The following is a 19,556-nucleotide window of genomic DNA, read 5'->3' on the forward strand; positions in this document are numbered from 1 at the left end:
ACAATGTGAACCAGTCAGAATTGCCCTGAAGAAGGTGACAGACGGTCACCGAAACGTCGGTGAGAATAAAGCACTGGTTGTGTAAAAAGAGTCTCTTCATTCAGTGACGTACCAACCTGATGAAACTGTTCACGGATCCTAAAATTAGTATCTATCGGAAAACAACATCTTTTGTAGAGTTAAGGACTCCTTTAAAAAGCTAAGATTGTGCTATGGTACATGTAGGTTGGGTAATCAGAAACATGGCATTTCCCCCCGGAGTTACATCAATCGTAGTCCACGTTAATTGAGCATAGTGATGTGCAGTACAGTTGTAACTCGTGATTTTGAAATTGTGACGTAAGAGATTGTTACGTACGGCCTTGGCGGAGCTGAAGAAGCTTCTGGTCTCCCCGGTGACGATGTTGGAGGAGCCGTACAGCACGTACTTCCCCATGGGCTTCAGCAGCGCGATCCCCTTGTTTGTATCGTCCCCACACAGACAGTCCAACACAATATCCACACCAGACGGAGAGAGTCTACACAACAACATGGGAAACATTTAGTTTCCAGGCAGAGGTGTCAGCTGGATTAAAAAAATAAATTTGGCCAAAAATGGGCATATAATGGGTTTTAGTCAGTCTTTTGTAGTATATCCAGCTAGCACCCGAACAGTTCACAGTGTGACACCTAGGCCAATTGACTCCTGCTAGACTTTTATCCCTAACTTCCAAATTCCCCTATTACTATTCGGCCAGGCGGGAGTCTGGTAGAGAATAGGAAATGTTTGTTTTCTACAATCCCTAACATTTGTCCGTTGAGTTATGTACAGCCCATCCCCCATCTCCTAGAATAAATGCGGAACGTATCGATAAGTTTAGGGATATGAATTTTGTATAAGAGTGAATATTAATCAAGTTCATTGACAGGACCATAAAAAGTAAAAGAATATGTTTGCAAATAAACAGCTTTAATGTCGACTTTTACTGATGTCACGCTTCACTTAGATCAAACATGGAAGGTGGCAGAGCACACTAAACTCCTTCCTTACTTCCTTATTTCTGCCGTGTAGTCACTGCCGCTGAGGAATAGATGGTCGAAGTGGTCCTTGATGGTGTCGTGTTTGTGTGGGGAGGCCGTACCGAACACCGTCACGTTCTCCACCGTCTTACACAGCTGCGCCACCGCCAGGCCCTGTACAGCATTCCGATACGAGAATCGTCAGGGCGGTAAGGCATAGGAAAATCAATGTTGTGTTTTTCATTAGGCTATGTTGATTTGATTATGGATGACATCCGCGCGCATCAATTATCGACCATCTAAAAAAAAAGGTTTTCGACCACACTATAAGTCGTACAAAGCAGCTGTAAAATGAGTACAGAAAATTCAGGTACTAGGTAAAGGTCCGGTTCAGGTCCAGAGGATCAGGACCTGCATCTTGATACAAATGACTGTAAACTCTTTTCAACTTGTCGACAGGTTTTGTCAGTAGGTTGGGTAGCTGAAACATTTCTACTAGGCCTTGCAAGCAAACCATACGATACCTGCAGTCCATAGAGATTATACAATACTTTGCTTCCCAAGAAACCTAGCAAATCCGTGTATTAGCCAGGTATCAACATCATTTTCATCAAAGACCTTTGCCTAACAATCCGTGCATGCTAGACGGAAAAAAGGATGTTTAATGATTTGTACAAATAGGTGCAATCAAAATGTGTCACTCAAGGAATTATTTCAATAGGTACTTTGTATTAGCAACAAGCCTGGTCGTATAGATCATAACATAATATTTAGTCAGCCATGAAATCCGTCTATGTGCCTATAATGTAAGGACGTCAGTTTTCGCTCCAAAGCCCACAGGGTGTATGGCAAGCGTTCTTCATTTTGCATGGCTGTCAAGAACATTCTAGATTTTACTCAACATGTCACAACGTAATAGACGTCTGCGAAATCTCCCGTCGGTAGGCTAATACTCTCATTTTGCACAGTAATTGCACATCACTTTGCCTAAGAGCGGTTATATATAGTAACAGTCAAAAGACAGTTGCTATGATGATTTCAAATGTACAATTGCGTTAGGTTCATCCCGGCGTAGCAACGGCATTAGTTTCAACACGTCACACAGCCTCCAACGGTATGTGTCGTTTTGTGTGGGCAGACACGATGTAATTCATGTTGGATGGGCTCTTATAATTGCTTTGTCAGTTAAGATCATTGCATCCTTGGGGGTTTTGTAAATAGTTGATGTGTCCGCAGTTGGGCATCATGTAAGAGAGAAACGTTGTATTATAGGATACTTGTAGACGTGGATGTCAGGCTCTGCTCCATTGTTGTAGACAGGCAGAAAGTTATAGTCTTTATGTATACCCATTTAAAGCACTTTGTCATTTAGATCATTACGAAGTATGGATAGCCTAGCTTTAGTATAGGTTGATATGATTAGATGTAAAACGAGGCATTCCGTTTTACATTTAAGATGAACACACGGACCTTCTCTCTGTCTTAAAGTTAGACCATCAGGTATACGATAGACATTCTCCACGTACTCACAAATTGTCTCGTTTTAGTTTCTGATCACACATCGCCGCCATGCCGTGTATAAAATATGCAATTCGATCAAATCAAACCTTGTCTATTTGGATAACCCCTGCTTGCAATATTAATCTCCAGTCTTTTTCTCATTTCCGTTACCCCTGAGAGCCAATATTAGCTACAATTCTGAGATATCAAAACTACTACTGAATACGTCATATCCTCATCATGGGATTTAAAATCTGAATTTAAGGTCAAAACGTCTTTGCTGAGACTTTTATCTGATGAAACACCTCCAAATATGGTGATGCTGTCGTGTCAGATCTTGGCAATGACGTCTGAGTAATACTGTCGACTTAGTGCTTGGGGACCCTTATTGCCTGAAACTGTTGCAACACATTGAGTCAGATTTGAGTCGAATAGAATGTCCGAAAGACGCTGTTCCAGCTTTCTGTAACATAAGGTTTTCTTTCACGTAGCTACGTAGACAATTACATGCATATGGGTAAAACACCCCAGGCGGCATAACATATGGTAGCTGCCATGTTTGTAAGTGAACCATGCTAAATGGAATGGCGGTGGTGAATGATAGCTTCTCTGTTGGACTACCTGGATTTCTTTTTAATGATCAAGCAATCAAAGAACAATCAGTCAGCTTTTGTCAATACAACACAAATGACCAAGACTTCACCCCATAGAAAATGTTGACGTATAACCATAACCATAACAAAATATATTCATGTATACAAGAGCAGCGCTAGCTCGTAGCATTTCTGACCGTTGAATTCTTGTATGTGTTTTGGAACGTTTTTTGTTAATGAAGAGTCATTTTGTCGAAAATTGCCACAGAGATACGATCGACGCCACAGGCACGTCTGTAGCATAGACTTTCAAACACCGGCTGGAAATTTCCAAGCTAACACAGCCGTTCCCGCTTATCTCTCTCAGTTCGCTCACGAGACGGCACAGTTGTAAAAAAAAAGGCTTTGAAGTTATTTTATTGAGGCGGTGGAAAGGTCAAATACGTCTCTTTCGTGGGCAGAACGAAAAATCAATTCAAGGGCAAAACTAAATATCCTCGCTCTGCCAGTCGTAGTCAGGGGAATTCTTGTGACCTTAACTCGATTCGGAAGTTACTTTGATTTGCTTGGGCTCAGACTTCCAGGTCTCTAATGAATGATGATTGCCAGTTTCTCCCATGTAAATCACAAAACAAAAAAGATGAAAGTCTAACTTTTTCGTCTGGTCATTTATGATTATTCTCATCATCTACTATAGTCAGGACGATGACCGTTCAAACATTTGAAGCATTATGTACGAGAGAACGACCTCCAGAGCATACTGAAGAAGTACAAGATCACGTAATTACTGATATTTTCACAAGCAGTACACATCCTCGACATACAGGAGGACGTGTAGCTGTTGGAATACTCACCACCCCTCCCCCTGCGGAGTGGACCAGGACGGACTTGCCCTTCTTCAGGTTGCCGATCTCGAACAGCATGATGTAGGCGGTGAGGAAGTTGATGGGGAAGGCAGCGGCGTCCTCAAAACTCATTCTCATCGGGATCTGGAAGCAGTGTTTGGCCGGCACCGCCACCAGCTCGCACCAGGCGCCAAGGTTTGACAGGGCGAGCACATGGGCCCCCACCTGGAAATAGAAAAAAAGCATCAAGTAAAAATCAAGTTCTAATTCGTATGAGCTACATCTCATTTACGTTGGTCTTCTTCAGAGCTACCTACAGGTAAAAATTATGAAATTTAATTCATCCGTTCTTGACTTCATCTGTTTCAAAGTCTGCTATTGAAGCGCTTATGCAGTATCAAAATAAATAAGCTGCTGGAGGGCCCAAACCTATGTCTCTCCTTACCGAGCATATGTACCACCCACAAAACATGACCAAAACTTTTCAAGAACTTGTCAAGATAGCAAAATCCTTACAGGCTTACAGCCCCATGGCCGAACCTAGGGCAATTACTGTCGTATTTAGGTCACCTGAGTGGCGCCGAATGGCGGCTCGCTCCAGACCCTTGCGACAGTCCTTTTTGTCGAATATACCTAGTCGATATTTCAGATTGTATGATTCTGACGCTCCTGAAACGCCTGCTCCCCATCATAGATCACAGATCAATAGGTATTTTGGGAGGTTGCTTTGTGAACACTAATGAAAATTGATGATGCGGCTTTTAAAGCCTTGGTTCGAATCTAGCAGGTCGCAGCAAAGAAACATCGATCAGAAACTTTGTTAGGGTCAAGGAATTACGATACCCGAGCACCGTACAGGCCGATCCCATCGCCGGGTGTGCAATGCTAGCATGCCTGTCCTTGGTGCTGAAGTTAGCGCTAAATTTGTCAGCCGTGATTCGGGTGGGCTGGCGTTCTTTGGAAGTCCCCCGAGTAATAAACTTTATCACCTCAGTATAACGGAGGCATCACAATCACTTTGTTTGTTTGTTTGTTTGTTTGTTTGTTTGTTTGTGTTGGTGTGCGTCTGCAGTTATGTGAACATTACAGGGTTGCAGGGGATGTAAGGTGAGAATGGTGCGTGTCTAATAGAATACTTGGAGAGTTGGAAGTCTGGTTTGGCTCTGGTCCAATGTTGTAGACAGGGAGGGAGAGATTCAGCGCGAGCACGGATGGTGACTAATGGCTACACCAACACTGTTAGGTCAGGTCAATAGGGCCATTCAGAGTTTAAAGCTTGTCACAATGACATACATCCAATTGTATCATGCTGTCGTTTGCAAGTGGCACGTTTAGATACCTGTTTGGGATCAGTAAAAACAAATCAAATAAGCGTATTCGCGCGGTTACAGCGGATTACTACAGTACCTATCCCTGAAATCAGTTCTTCTGTCCTGTCGGGTGGCTTCCAAAACGTCATTGCAATTGTCATGGCGCAAATACAACAAATAGGTTTAAGCATTTAAGCTTTTACATATAGTTTTCTGGAATGATGGCAGACAACCGTCAAGATTTCCGCCTTATTCAGTTTACAGCCATGGACATGCTGGGCCCAACTGTCCGCCTTAAGCTTTGATCAGTTGACAGCTGTGACGGACATGCATCCGTAGCCATGTTGCCATTTTCGTCACGTTCGCTTCTCTTTGACTATGTGCCCTTCATACTGATAGTGAACTTGACATTGTTCTTGCCCACACGCCGCTCTGATGGTCCACGGGGAGTCTGTGGGAAGGACTAACAGGGGTGATACAGTAATGGTCAGTGGTGAGGACCAAGAGGTACTAACAGGGGTGATACAGTAATGGCCAGTAGTGAGGACCAGGAGAGACGAACGGGGGTGATACAGTAATGGTCAGTATTGAGAACCAGGAGGTACTAACAGGGGTGATACAGTAATGGTCAGTAGTGAGGACCAAGAGGGACTAACAGGGGTGGTACAGCAATGTTCAGTGGTGAGGACCAAAAGGGACTTACAGGGGTGATACAGTAATGGTCAGTGGTGAGGACCAAGCGGAACAAACAGGGGTGATACAGTAATGGTCCGTACTGAGGACAGGACAAACTAACAGGGGTTATACAGCAATGATTTCCCGCTATTGACAGGATGTTCCTGATATTCCTATAAATAATACTTTTCTCGCACTAATAATAGGAGCCGATCATAGCATACAGCTATTGATAATCCTGTCAATACCCCCTCATTATCTTGTCAATTCAGGAATTGTACTCAGGACCTACCGCTGGTGAAAAGTAGGATGTTCCTGTTAGCAGCCATTCTGTGTTGTCTATGCATATCCAAACACAAGACACCTAACCTTATCTTACCAGCTTCATCATTTGTCATTGTTCTGTCCATATGCCATCTTGGTGAAAAAACCCACTGTATTTGCAATGTAGCTTATAGACAGAAATACTTATGTATTGCTGTGCTGTCTTGCTTGAAATACTAGTAGATAAATATGTCTTTAATCAATAAGGATACTGCAACATGGTCTTTTTTAAATTTTCAACATAAACGTTCCGGGGAATGCATGAATTTCGTGTCTCAAATGTTGTTGAGTTTGAGTTAAATGTCGTTACGTCTGCGTCCAGCATGTACCGGTTATTTATAACACCCGTCCAGACAAGGCTGAAGCGTGAGGACTGCACTGGGAATGCAAATCACATCTAAGTGTCTCCTCTCCAATAAAACAGATCAAGGGCCACAAGTAAAGTGTCGGTAAAGCCCTCCTCGGGCTCTTAAAAGATCAAGGGGTATATGGGAGTAACTGTCCGGTAGTGAATCAAACCTGGAGAGTTATTAAAATGCACTCTCTTTAGATTAGCTAATAAGTCGAAGAAATGGATATATCCTGCTTCAACAGGTGGCGACACGAAACATCTATATGTTACCGCATTCCCGTCGACCATATTCATGTCTATATAGTTGTGTCCTCTTATGTTAAGCAACGAAATAGAGATGAGTTTTTATGGAAAAAAGACTATTGCAGCGGGGAAAACGTATATCCGATATGCTTGTGTGCAACATTTATTTACGACTTGATATTTTCAATCAGAAAAGTCAGTAGGCAAACATAAACTATCATGGTGCACTTTAAGCATATGTATTTCAACAAAAGTGTCGTGAAAGCTTGAATATCTGTAGCTGCAAATACTACCGTAACATCGTTTTGAGTACTCCGTGGGCGCCACGAAGCCCAGAAGAGACATCTACTCCGGAAAACCATACATTATATCCCTCTTACCAGTTGGCCCGCGTCCATTACACTACAAGAAAGAGCCATCGCTCGCCTAACACAGTATTCTAGGGTGTGACATGTAACACTGTTAAGTCAGACAAATGTCCTCTAAAGGTTCCCGTGGAGCCATTAGACCATGAAAGCCATGTATTAATGTAGAACGGACTAGACGCTTAGTCCCACCTGCGCTCTCATCTAGCGCGGTATTAAACATTAGAGGTGATGTCTCACTGCACTTGGGGCACCGGTGCGACACTGCGGGGTTCGTACACTGCGGCACTGTTTTGTTATTTTCTCCGATTTTTTATGATTTAGATATTGCGTAATACGTAAAAGTATGACTTAGAGGACAACAAAATACAAAAAACGTAAGAACATTCGTTCTTTATTTCTCAAATTCGTCGAGTATCTTTCGAACCCCGCAGTGCCGCACCGGTGCCCCAAGTGCAGTGAGATACCACCTTAAGGGTCTTCGCATCATGGCGTTTTTTACGTTCGCCAGTAGGTTATGTTTTGGGTATGTATCTGTCCAACTGCGAACACGATAATTCAAGAATGCCTGGGTGGATAAGATGTCGATATGATCAGACTCTTCCTTAGTTTCTTGTTTGTTGTTGTTGGTTGCTATCTTTAATTTGGAGCTCATTTGTAATCTAAAGATTGTACATGGCTATAATTGTACGAATAAAGACATGTATACCAAATGCCAGTACTGCAGCAAAATGTCATTATACATCGACACAACGTAGAAACATAAGCTATACACGCAGCGCTACAATACGAACGACGCATGATCTGACTGTGGTGTGGGCACGTTTTATATTGGAACAGATAAGATAATAAACCCAATTCGCTTAGTTGATATCAGTGCACTTAGTTAAGGCTTTATGTGGGTGGTAAACCCACGGAAAATGACCACCTGAGGTATTCTTGGAATTGGTGGGTGTATTTACTACAGGAGACACTTGCGGATGGACTGATTGCCTTTTACGAATGACTTGGATACATAAAACATAAAACGCGAACTCTATATATAATATGTTCAGTTCAGTCGTAATTTTCACTCTTGATCCCTTACTAATGTTGGCGGTAGATCCCGAACATTAGCAACCCATTTGGCGATAATGGTATCCCCGTATCGGACTGACCCCGGAGACCTTGTCGAATGAGAAAGTGGCCGGCCCGCCGCCTCGCCTGCCCTTCACGATCCACTGTTAACCTTGGTCTTCACGGCCCCACTTTTGTTCTGCTACCCCATAACGGGAACATAATAGATGATCATCGGAGACCATTTCTATCCATTAACCACTGTGATCAGCATCCTGTGAAGCGGTGTAATGTGATGGGGTTATACCTCAGCACAGAGAAAAGGCTGGAATTGATGGCGGAGTGATATCAGCTAGGAAATGGTAAAAGATTATAATCCTCTTCCATGGTACTGTAATAGAGGGAAACAGTCACGGTGGTTCGCGATTTTGCGGTAACCGAGTCACCGCGAACATAAAAGCACCACGAACATTTGCCCTTTTACAGTAAAACCCTAAATTGTACGTTTCAATCGCAAACTTGAAATATCCACCGCGAACACTCGTTATTCCCTCTTCCGCGAAATCAAATCCCCGCGATCAGTTCCCCTTTTACAATATACTATTAGCCGGGGCATCTCTTGGCATTCACGTACATTTAACTATCATCTTGTCTAGCTCTGTTATTCTCAACCGCTGTAGAATGATAGTTAACCTGACAGGCAATTGTAAATGTAATCGCCGAAAAGGGATTTAACACATTTTACGGTTCGCAAGGTCAGGTAGCTTACTCCTGGTAGGCGATGCGAGATGTGTACAAAACAGAGAAGGGGAATGTCGAAATACAGCTGCTTTGCAGCCATGCACTAGTGACCGCGTCGAATGGCCGGGTGGCTAGGCTTGTGGATAAGAGATCAAGAAGTCACGGGATCGAATTCTGACCTTTCTGGCTAGACGTTGTGCCCTTGGGAAAGGCACTATGTATGACTTCCAGCATTCCACTCAAGTGTAAAAATGGGCATCTGACTTTGGTTGGAAAGGTAAAAGGCAGTGGAAGGAAAGGATGGACTGCGCCTTTAGATACAATGCCCTAGACACAGTGGATATAACAAACCATTAGCCTTACGGCCTCATAAGGCTACAGGACAACCTTTAACTTTTGATAGTGTTCACATGTCGAGGCTCGAATACCCAAACCTCAACGTTATCTTAGAAGTTCACACAAAAATACTAGTAGTTTACACCACACTGTCAAAATAGCACAAGTACTATGATCTACTCGCACTAGGTTAATTCGAGTTTTCCTTGCCTTCTTGCCTTCTTTGTGATTGTGGAAATGAAATAAAACAGATATGTCACTGAAGGTAATACATCTAGGTAATTAGATACGTCAAAAAGCAGTAACTCAAGCTACTGGATATGGCTAAATTTGTCTAAATTTATCAGAAAGCTTTACTTGTCTGTATTTCTTTAATAGGTGTACGATGTAGGAGATCATCGGCAATACTAGTATAAGTCTAAGAAGAATGTCAGCTTTCCCTTTGTAGTATTACCTACAAAATGGTGTCCATCTTCTGTTTCGTCTAGATTACAGTAACGATATATTCGTTGTTCCAGAGCCTGAGCAGTGCGGGCATGTACTTCGGTTTCAGTGTGGAATTTATAAGTATGGTAGCTAATTCCTCCCTCTCCACAACGCACGTGTCTGTATAACCACAGCTTCGTTGTCTTCTCTCTCTAAAACTACTCTGCAGACAGGACACACCGGATGAAGTCGTAGCGGTAAATACGGTTTGAATGTCATTCCTGACAACCTGCGCGCGCTGTCTGCATGATGGAGAGGGCACCATCTGTCGCGCTCGCCCCACCACAGCCTGCCCCAGCTGAGATAGCGCACGTCTCATCTATTTTGTGACGTGGAGCAGGAATTGACTGTGTGATTCCTGACCGCCAAGTCGCCCCCTGCACTCAGGAGGAGTTTTGAAAATACCTCATTCTGTAGTTCTCATTACTTGTTTAAATCCAGATGAACAAATCGAAGTGACGTCATGGTGGTGACGTATACAATAAGGAGGTTCATGGTACCAACTGCGCATCCGCAGCGACATGCTTTGTGGGTAACATGTCAGAGGTGAAGACTCTCTCTCTCCCTCCCGAAACACAAACAGACACGTATGAACACGTGTTAAGCGTGGTATAGACAAAAACTATTTACAACTTAGAGGCCTCGTCATTTAACCGTGTGAACTGGTATCCCTGCGCATAAAGTAGTTCCTCATCAAGATGACATATCGCGATCAGTTTCAATCATGGCTGCAGGTAGTAGGAGGATTTTTGACTAAATAATCCTTTAGTCCTTTATACAATGCACGTAATTCGGGTTATTGGAATACTCGGTAATATTTCCGCACAAACAAGTTACTACAATAAACCGCACAGGAGCGCAGTGCTCTGATAACCCATAAATAGATTTTGGACAACCCTAAACAAGTTTCCATTACATTAATGAGATAATCTCATTCATCGGCCCTGGTAAAACCATGTTAGCGAACCAATTTTGGTAAATAGGGATGAAGATTTTTCCTCATTACAAAATCCGGCCTGTTCGCCTGCTTAAATCCCGTGGGACTTTTGTCGGCTTATTTGTCAGTTAGGAGAACAAAGATGCATGGAGTACGATCGCAAGGAAGTGTCTGTGAGTGTATTACGGAGAAGAAAATTGTGATTGAAGATGGTACTGTTGCAATGTAATTGCATTTGAAGAACATGAAGATATACACGTGCTCCCTTGCACTGGCAAGCGTCCAACGTACGGTAACTGCTTGTTTGTGACACGAAAAAGAAGCAAAGAGAAAGCGTTTCCTTATCTTTCCTTTCTTGGAGCAGACATATTTCCTTTGCAATCATTCGCGGTCCGTTGTTGCTGGTAAGAAGTATACATACACTTTATAGTGTAATATCTTCGACGAATATCTCATCTTCGATGTGTGAAAGTGAGCCGAAGAGTATCTTTACGTAACTGTCGCGGCCTGACCTTTCCTTGGTGCTGATATGCCATCCCATGGGGGTGGTTCATACATTTTGCCTCGGTTTTTAGTGAAATGCTCCAAAATCTTCCGATAGGGATGTAGTAATTGTTTTAACGAATGGTAAAACATTTAGCACAAATCTCAGCGCCCATAATTCTATACGGCTAGTCAACAAATACCCCCCCACACACACACTAAACCCAGATGACTAAATTTCTTTAAACTAATGACAGATCCTATCAGCCACATTTAGCCGCTCCTAAACTGCCAATAGTTCACAAAATACCTCCCCCCCCCACACACACAGGCTCTTCGATGGATCACTGTTGAACCCTTGTTATATTTGATCTCTAGCTCTAGGCGCAAGCTTCCACCCGTGTGTCAGCCCATAACTTTGTATTTACGTCACTGAAGTTTTACCTCAAATCCGGTGACGCCTTCCCCCAGAGCCTCCACCACGCCTGCGCACTCGTACCCCATGACGGCCGGACACTTGGGCGGGTTCTCCAAGTTCCCCTGGCGAACCATCAGGTCCAGGAAGTTCAGACCGCTGGAAACAAGGACAGGGATATTACTACACATACATATCAGTGGTTTATTTCAGAGGGACAATCAATACAATGCAATACAATGCGATACAATACATTGCAATACAAATATAGAATATAAAAATGTAACGTATGGTACACTTCATTCATTGTTGGCAAAAGCAAAATGTCTTCATAACACACTGATAATTACATGACAGTAAAATAGATATCCTATTTTCATATATAGGAGGGATATCCCTGTAGCTCAACTGGTAGCAGCCTCAGCTGTATTCAAGCTCCTGGTTCCAATTAGTTGGTAACTTGGAGAGTTGGGGTCTTTCAGAAGGGAGGTGAAATGAGTGTTGTCCGAGGAATTGTCTCAAGCACGTTGAAGGGGAAGGGTTAGTAACCCCTTCCAGTAAAAAATATACCCTGCTACTGAAATAGTAAGAAGCCTGCTGACTGCTGTGCTACTAGGCCTTACAAGGGTCTGGAGGAAGTTGCAGAATACCGAAGGTTACAAATATCTTTGGTCTTTTGTGGACGTCATGATACTAAAGTTTCTTTTTATTTCCTTCAGGTTTATGGGTACCACGTCCCAGTAACATTCACTTATCATCAAACAGCGACAACAGTCAAAGTCAAATCCTTGCGTAATGACGTTGAACTGCGCTTAACGAACCGGAATGGAATATAACACGTCATGCTTTCCTCTGGGGGGAACAATGAAAGCAAATCGATAAACACACTTATCCGTCAGTTCACGTCTGCAGTCCGCAGAGGCTTGGACATGACCGTCTCTGAGATACGATAACGGCAACAGTGACGGAGATAGCAGCGTTATCTGACTCTGAACAGGGCTCTAAGACGCATAGGATGATAGCATATCATTGACAGCGTTGCTTTGAGGGGCGAAAAGTAAAGATGAGAAAGAACTTCGTCCGACGTAAAGAAACGTAACGTACAATCTTTAGTCCTTCCCCTGATAGAGTACATTCATTTGCAAAGATAACAATTTATGTGCATTTCTAAACAAAAGTGTTCTTGTGGTGGTCAGATTTATGGCTATGTTACGGCTGTTGAAAGGGAATAACGTCTATTTTCCTACTACTGGAGTCAAACGTATCTGCTGTATGCGTAAAAGAGATTATACTTGCACTATAGCCTTTCTGTAACTTCATTTGTGACAAAGATCAGCCAAGCCATATTCTGTTGTAAAGTTTATTGCCAAACGAATGCTTCAGGGCCTTCTGATCTAACGGCTTGCTGTGGGGAGGCCGACAAGATCTCACATCGGAGTTCCACCCACTCATTACCCGTCACAGCAACACTTCAAAGTGCCGTAATAACGTCTGACTCGCGCTAAGAACTCATTTGAATTGCCATAATCCATCAAACTCGTACCCAACAGACCTCATTAGTTATATCTCCACTGTGATAATGACATTGAGGTGCTGAGGCACTCTCGCTACACAGGGACGAAAGTAAGGTGAGGGTTTAAATACATAACATTTATGCCAATAATACCCGACCACCCTGTCGCTTCCAGTCCTTTAGTCAGCACGCCATTTCTTTCAGCAAAAATCAACTCATTCCTCCGGTAGCCTTAAGTCTGTGTGCACCTATTAGCGCTCCTGACTACCTGAAGCGTATTGGGTAATTAAAATTCGGGGGAAAATTCACAAAAATCAGAAAATTAAAAAAAAATGATCTATTCAAACAGATTTATTCAAATATCTACATTTCTGCAAAGTATCGATAGTAATCATTGAATTATGGAGTGCACTTTGTCGCATTTTTTCCTAAAATGGGCGTGGCCTTATAGCTCTTGGTGATCATGACGTCGAACTATTGTCATAAATCATCTTCATGCAATAAGGTACTTCTTGAAAAAATCATGGTGCAGGCGTTATTCAAATGGTATTTTCAGAACACAAACGCCTCAGCCACCACTCTTAAGGGCCTTAAATCTACACCTTTATCCATTAGAAAGAAAAGAAAAATTTTATTTGTTCTTGCTTCTTCATAGGTTAATTTCTTTAAGGAGGTTCACCTCCAATGCGCGTATTGTTTTTGGTCGTGTAACGTTATGTGTGTTCGCATCTAAAGCTCAATACTCTATCTTTTTGACGCATTTGCATGTGGGTAGATACTGAGGTCACGAAGAAACACGGCAAATTTGGTTTCCCTTGCATCTTTTTCAGGTAATACAGCGTTACAGGACGAACCCCCTTTCCTGAAAGAAATATGGTATAGTCCATAGACAGCTGGTCTGCCCGGTGAGGACAATAACTTCAATGTGGTAACCCGGTGTAGCTTGGGACTTGTTAAACACTAACAGTTATAGAGCATGATACGTCTTGGGCTAGAATGATAAAATTCGCCAAAATTGAATATTTCAGGTAGGTATGATTTCTTCGATTTCTTGTTCAGTATTTCGTCGAGTTTCATTAAAAAAAAGCCGCCTCTCTGGCACCCGCCCTACCTGTTGATCTAGTGAAAAATAGTACATATTGAAAAATGATACCTATCGTTTCGTGAAAAATAACACCTGTTGAATCATGAAATATGGTAACTCTTTACATATGTGTACATTTGGCATTAGTATGTAAATCCGGCCCAATATCATCGTGATACGTTTCTTTATTCAGCTTCCTGGATTCGCTGATATGTTAAAACCATACAGGTGCAAATAGCGTTCTCACCCGGAACGTTAATTCCCCCCAAGAGGATTATGCACGGATATCTACTTAAAACTGTGTCACTAGAACGCCAGTAGACTGTGCGATGACGTCATTGTTGCCATTGCAACGACCATTGCTTTCGGTACCTGTTATCCGTATAATTCTTATTTAGTCTCATCTGTCACCTATGGTGTGGTTCCTTTGCATAAATATTGACATGAAGGTGTGTTCAGAATGTCACTGCAAATTTTCACTCATTAATGTAAGTTGCGGAATATAACCACTATATGCGGCTTAAAATGTGTGTCTAAAATGCTGTGAGTTCGGACATATTCGGATGTGAATCTAAAACATTTTTGCAAGTTTCCACAGTCACAGCCAATGTTTCTTGGCATACAAAACTACACCAAGCATACAAAAACAACGATGATAACTAAACGTATAATTCATTTCTCAGCGTATTGCTGAATCCTACAATAAAAGAAATATATACAAGAAAGTAAAAGTCTGAGAGAGAGAGCTCTTAAGCCAACGCACGTCAATCATAAATATTATCAATGTCATTGACGTCATAACTGCTCTTTCGGCTTGTAAGATGATTATAAAAACGCAACGTAGAAGGTTTGATTTATCATCTGTAATATCCTCTCACTTACACCAGCTTTATAAACGAGCCCGTGACATTTTTATGACGCCAGAAGCTATCAAACATCGGCAATTTATTATTATAAAAGACCTTCAGTTTGCATAGATGTTCGGCGCGTTGTAACGGATTCCAAGATGGCGACCTGTTGCTGCCGAACTGATGACGTCTTTGCATTGGTGGCCAACAACATGCCGGCTTATCAGTATAGCACAGCCCTGTACTCTGAAACGTTTATATTCTAAACGTAGTGAGTGAGGAAATATAGAAATGCGGCAATGATATTTTAGGACGTTTCTTGACCTTGAACGGGTGGAAGTTGATTTCCCCTGGCATCAGTTGCTCGCCCAAAGCCGGTCGAAGATGTTTAGCTTCAATTTTTCCAACCATTTCCCTATTACTAAATGAGCAGTGACTACTTTTCCTGCGCTACACACACGCCACGCACACACACATGAAACCAATCTATTTACTCGCATTGTTATACCTCGGTGACATACGTACACACACACACACACAGACACACAGACACACACACACACAGACACAAACACACACACGGCTTCTCCATCATGAGTAAGGTGTTAAGGTATTTACGCCCTGTGATCGTGCGTATAGCTAGAATCTCATGGCGTCGAAACGTCGCGCCTGCACTATCTAACAGGTATACGGGTCGCCACACCTTCACGGATACGAAGGCTGTGTGACCGCCTGATTGTGTTCACCGAACGTTAGACGCCAAAAGATATGCTTGAAAACATCGGATGATTGTTCTTAGTGTTGAAATAGAACAATTTCCCACAGCGGCGGCATCCCATATCTTTGTACATTTTTCAACGTCAAAAACAGTACATTTTCACCCAGAACACGTCCGTAGTCTGTACATCGCGAATTCCTGTCCATCCCTTAAAGCCCTGTCTGTTCCCGTCTCTTGCATGGCTGGATTCCTGTAGGCTTAAGTACTTTTCCTTCGTTTCCAAATGCCCCGCTCCAGCATGGTTTACGCAAACCTAACCTGAAATCTAAACCTCATACACCCGACCTCACCCCATATTGATATCTGACCAGACAGTGGCCATATCTTCCAGACTGATACGGCCTGCGGGCCAGGGTATCGATTAACACCAATGATGGATGGAACGTCTGACTGGATATCTCATTTCCAAGTTCACGTCCTGTGCCATACTTCAGTCATGGGCAGTGGTACGTGACATATATTTTGGAATATTCAATCGAAACTTAAACCGGGAACAGAACATCACCGATTTTTTTTTTTTTTTTTCAAAATAAGACCATATGCAGAGAAAATCTCTCAACAATGTAAACAATAGTGATGTTTTTTTCTGCTATACAAGTAACTTTGGTGTCGGAAAGATAACTTTTAAAAGGCTGTGCACATCATATGCATGGGTACGCTTTCTAGGAAAGCTTTCAATTTAAGATCTTTCTCATATGCTGACAGCAAAATCGCAAAACTGTCCTTCCATGCCTAACACGCACACTTGAAGGATGAGATAGACCTAGGCAGACCTGTCAAAACCTGGGTTTGAATGCAATACGATAAATCACTCGTTTGAAAAGTTACGACCAGGGAATCAAACCTTCCGCCCACGAAATGCAATTGCGGATGTGGTCGCTCGCTGTAATTACCTCGCGTTCACTCAACTGCAAATCAATCAATGTTCTACACGCCACTTCGAAACTAATGTTGCATTCTGTGAGTCGTACGAATTTCCAGTCTCTTTTACTCGCACGCTTTTGCATTGCAATTGTGACGTTTCGGATGCCTCTTTCACCTACGTTTCTAGGTTTGTATTCTAAGTATAGATTTATTATTCTATCGGAATGACAGTGTTGAAGTACTGTTGAAGTAGACTCAGAAGGGGGGGGGGTGGTAATGGACTGCTGCGGAAGGGATTCCAGTCTGAAGTAAACAGGCTGTGACTCACTGACGTCATGACATAAACCTGTCTGTATACCTGGCTCAATGAGCACTTCGACAGAACGTATCGTATTCACGTACTGTTATAAGGATGATATGCCGTCTATAGTTTCCAAACGATGTGTCGAAAGAGAATCCCGTTTTTGTCAAACTTTTTGTATTCGCACGCTTGTATCAGTTTTTGGATCATCCCAGAGGGTGCCCTCCCTATGATCAACATGGCCTTAACTACAATACAACGATCATTGTTCTTAGTGGATGTTGCCGCTGATTATTGATAAATGCAAACTATATCATATATTACTATTCACCAGCCAGACCGATCGTCTGGAGTCCCACGTGTCATAAGAAAAATACCAAAACTCATAATTAGCCGCACTCGATTGTAGTACAATATCAATGATTTAGGCTAGCTTTTATTGTTCTAGAAATTACAATGTCAAATTTCATTTTATTTTCATAATCTGCATTTCTACTATGTTTAATACTTGTTTTAGTAATTAGGATGATAAGTTTGTTTCTTCTTTTTTTTTGCCATACATTGTACCGTGTACGATCGTTGCGCAATAAAGTTCTATGCTACGTATAGTGAATGCGCATGCGTATATGTGGCGTATTACGTTCTCGCTGCGATCTGAATTGGATTTATGTAACCCTTGACTTCATGATGCAAAATGTAAATGTATGACTGGAAAAGTAAAAACCAAAGAGTAAAAAGATTAACCTCTATCTATGAAATTCCTTAAGCGCTCTGTCAAGTCGCTCCGTCGCAGGGCGTTCGCAGCGAGGGTGACAGCCACAGTGAAATGGGGACGCTCACTATAAACCCCCATTGCATTTCCAAGAAAAACAATTACTAACACTGCGTGCAGATTGACTTTAAAAGGAAATGACCCAAATTGACAAAGCGCTAACAACACAAACGAAGGCACAGATGTACCTTTCGGTTAAAAAAACTGTATTTGGATTAATGGCCGGTGATTTTGCAAAGAGGTGCGTTCTCTCGTCCTGAATGCTACATCCGCACTTTAGCATGCACGGAAACGTGTTGCCGCCGATCTTAGGTTAAAAGTCTTTGCTCCTATTCTCCTCACGCCCCCTCACAGTCTCTTGACAGACGTGTGCTTTACATTTGAAAATGCACTTTGAATCCGTGTATTCTCGGATTTTATCAGAAGGATCTATATCAGATATCCTCAGTACCTCGGTCCCACGGTGACGCACAGCGTGCATGATAAGATTGAAAAGGAAACTCTTCGCACGCTCTAATGTTTTTATAACCTTATGTTTACGTAAACTCATACAGGACTAGAAATACATCAAAGCTTTATCTAGATGATATTCAGTAGTGATAAGCCTTTCCAACCGCTGCTCATTCGTTTATGTTTATTGATGAAGGTCATAATACTGGATTTGACAAACAGGCTAGGATGCTACTTGTTAAATCAAATGTGCATGGATACACTACACTGAGAATATTGCCTTCAAGCGCTTGGCTGATATGAAATGTGTAATTTCTTCCTTTTTTCGGTCATTACAGGAACATGGGCATCAGCCATTTTTTGTATGGATCAAATCGCTTCAAATGATAACCTTGGGCCTTTTCAATTTCCGCTGCTTTCAAACAAGAAATCCCGCATTAGTGAAGTAGACGTAGAAACTTATTATGGAGTAGCAACGTAGTTCTATCTTCAGTGTCTGTTTTACTTGCATGTTTTATGGTTCACTTCATATGTGTATACTGTATCGTGGGTTGTAGTTCACTTTCAGAAGTGTAGCCCAGGGGCATGAATTTGAAATACGATTGTCGATAATCCGATATGCATGTGCCAGTGTCAACAGAGCATGAAATGTAAGCTGTCTTTGCAACTAAAACACGTAATTCTGTGCCCCCAGTCCCTCCCACGTAATATTCATTACTAAGACTGAGCAGTCGTGGCTGAATCTGCGGCGGTAATTCATCGACTTCTATCTTGTCTATGAGCTAGTCTCTCTGGCCGCCATCTTGACTCCTATGCGTCATGGCGCCAACAAGTCCGTACGCGAGTGATCAGGCAACAATAATCTGGACCAACAGGTGCCAAAACTGGCTCTGATCACTTATGCTTTTGCTAGCAAACATTTCAACCATCATCTACCCAAACGCGAGGCAAACAGTATTCAAAGATGTCTATAGGGTTGGTTTGGTTTTCCATCCTTTAGCTTTAATAGTCAATATTTACTGCGGTAAAGTGCGATATCAGCTAAAAGTGTATGCAAATTGAATCCTTAGGTCAAACTTTGCGGAGACGATCGCGCAATGTTTTGCTGTAGATAAGGAAGTCAATTTGCCAGTCGTCCTTTACGCATCTAGCTTCGGCAGACAATTTCCTGCTAGATCTTGGTTGGGCATCTGAGCCATTTTCAAGTGGTAACATGGTAGTCTGAGGCAATGCAGTGCCACAACAAGTCGCTAGGGGGGGAGCAAAATCGATTCATTTTGAGGTAT

The 19,556-nt window shown here is 42.4% G+C and overlaps 1 protein-coding gene across 1 annotated transcript in view; it reads right to left on the reverse strand.

Annotated features, from left to right (window-relative positions):
- LOC118417963 (synaptic vesicle membrane protein VAT-1 homolog-like) overlaps positions 1–19,556 on the reverse strand; it is a 29,034-nt gene that overhangs the window by 3,033 nt on the left and 6,445 nt on the right. The window contains exons 2-5 of the mRNA XM_035823730.1: positions 11,690–11,819; positions 3,947–4,162; positions 1,031–1,173; positions 359–518 (exon numbers count right to left, since the gene is read on the reverse strand). Of these exons, the coding sequence (XP_035679623.1) occupies positions 359–518; positions 1,031–1,173; positions 3,947–4,162; positions 11,690–11,819 (649 nt within the window). The remainder of the gene's footprint in view (positions 1–358; positions 519–1,030; positions 1,174–3,946; positions 4,163–11,689; positions 11,820–19,556) is intronic.

The sequence above is a fragment of the Branchiostoma floridae genome, chromosome 6 (assembly GCF_000003815.2).
Source record: "Branchiostoma floridae strain S238N-H82 chromosome 6, Bfl_VNyyK, whole genome shotgun sequence".
In the NCBI taxonomy this organism is placed as follows: Eukaryota; Metazoa; Chordata; class Leptocardii; order Amphioxiformes; family Branchiostomatidae; genus Branchiostoma; species Branchiostoma floridae.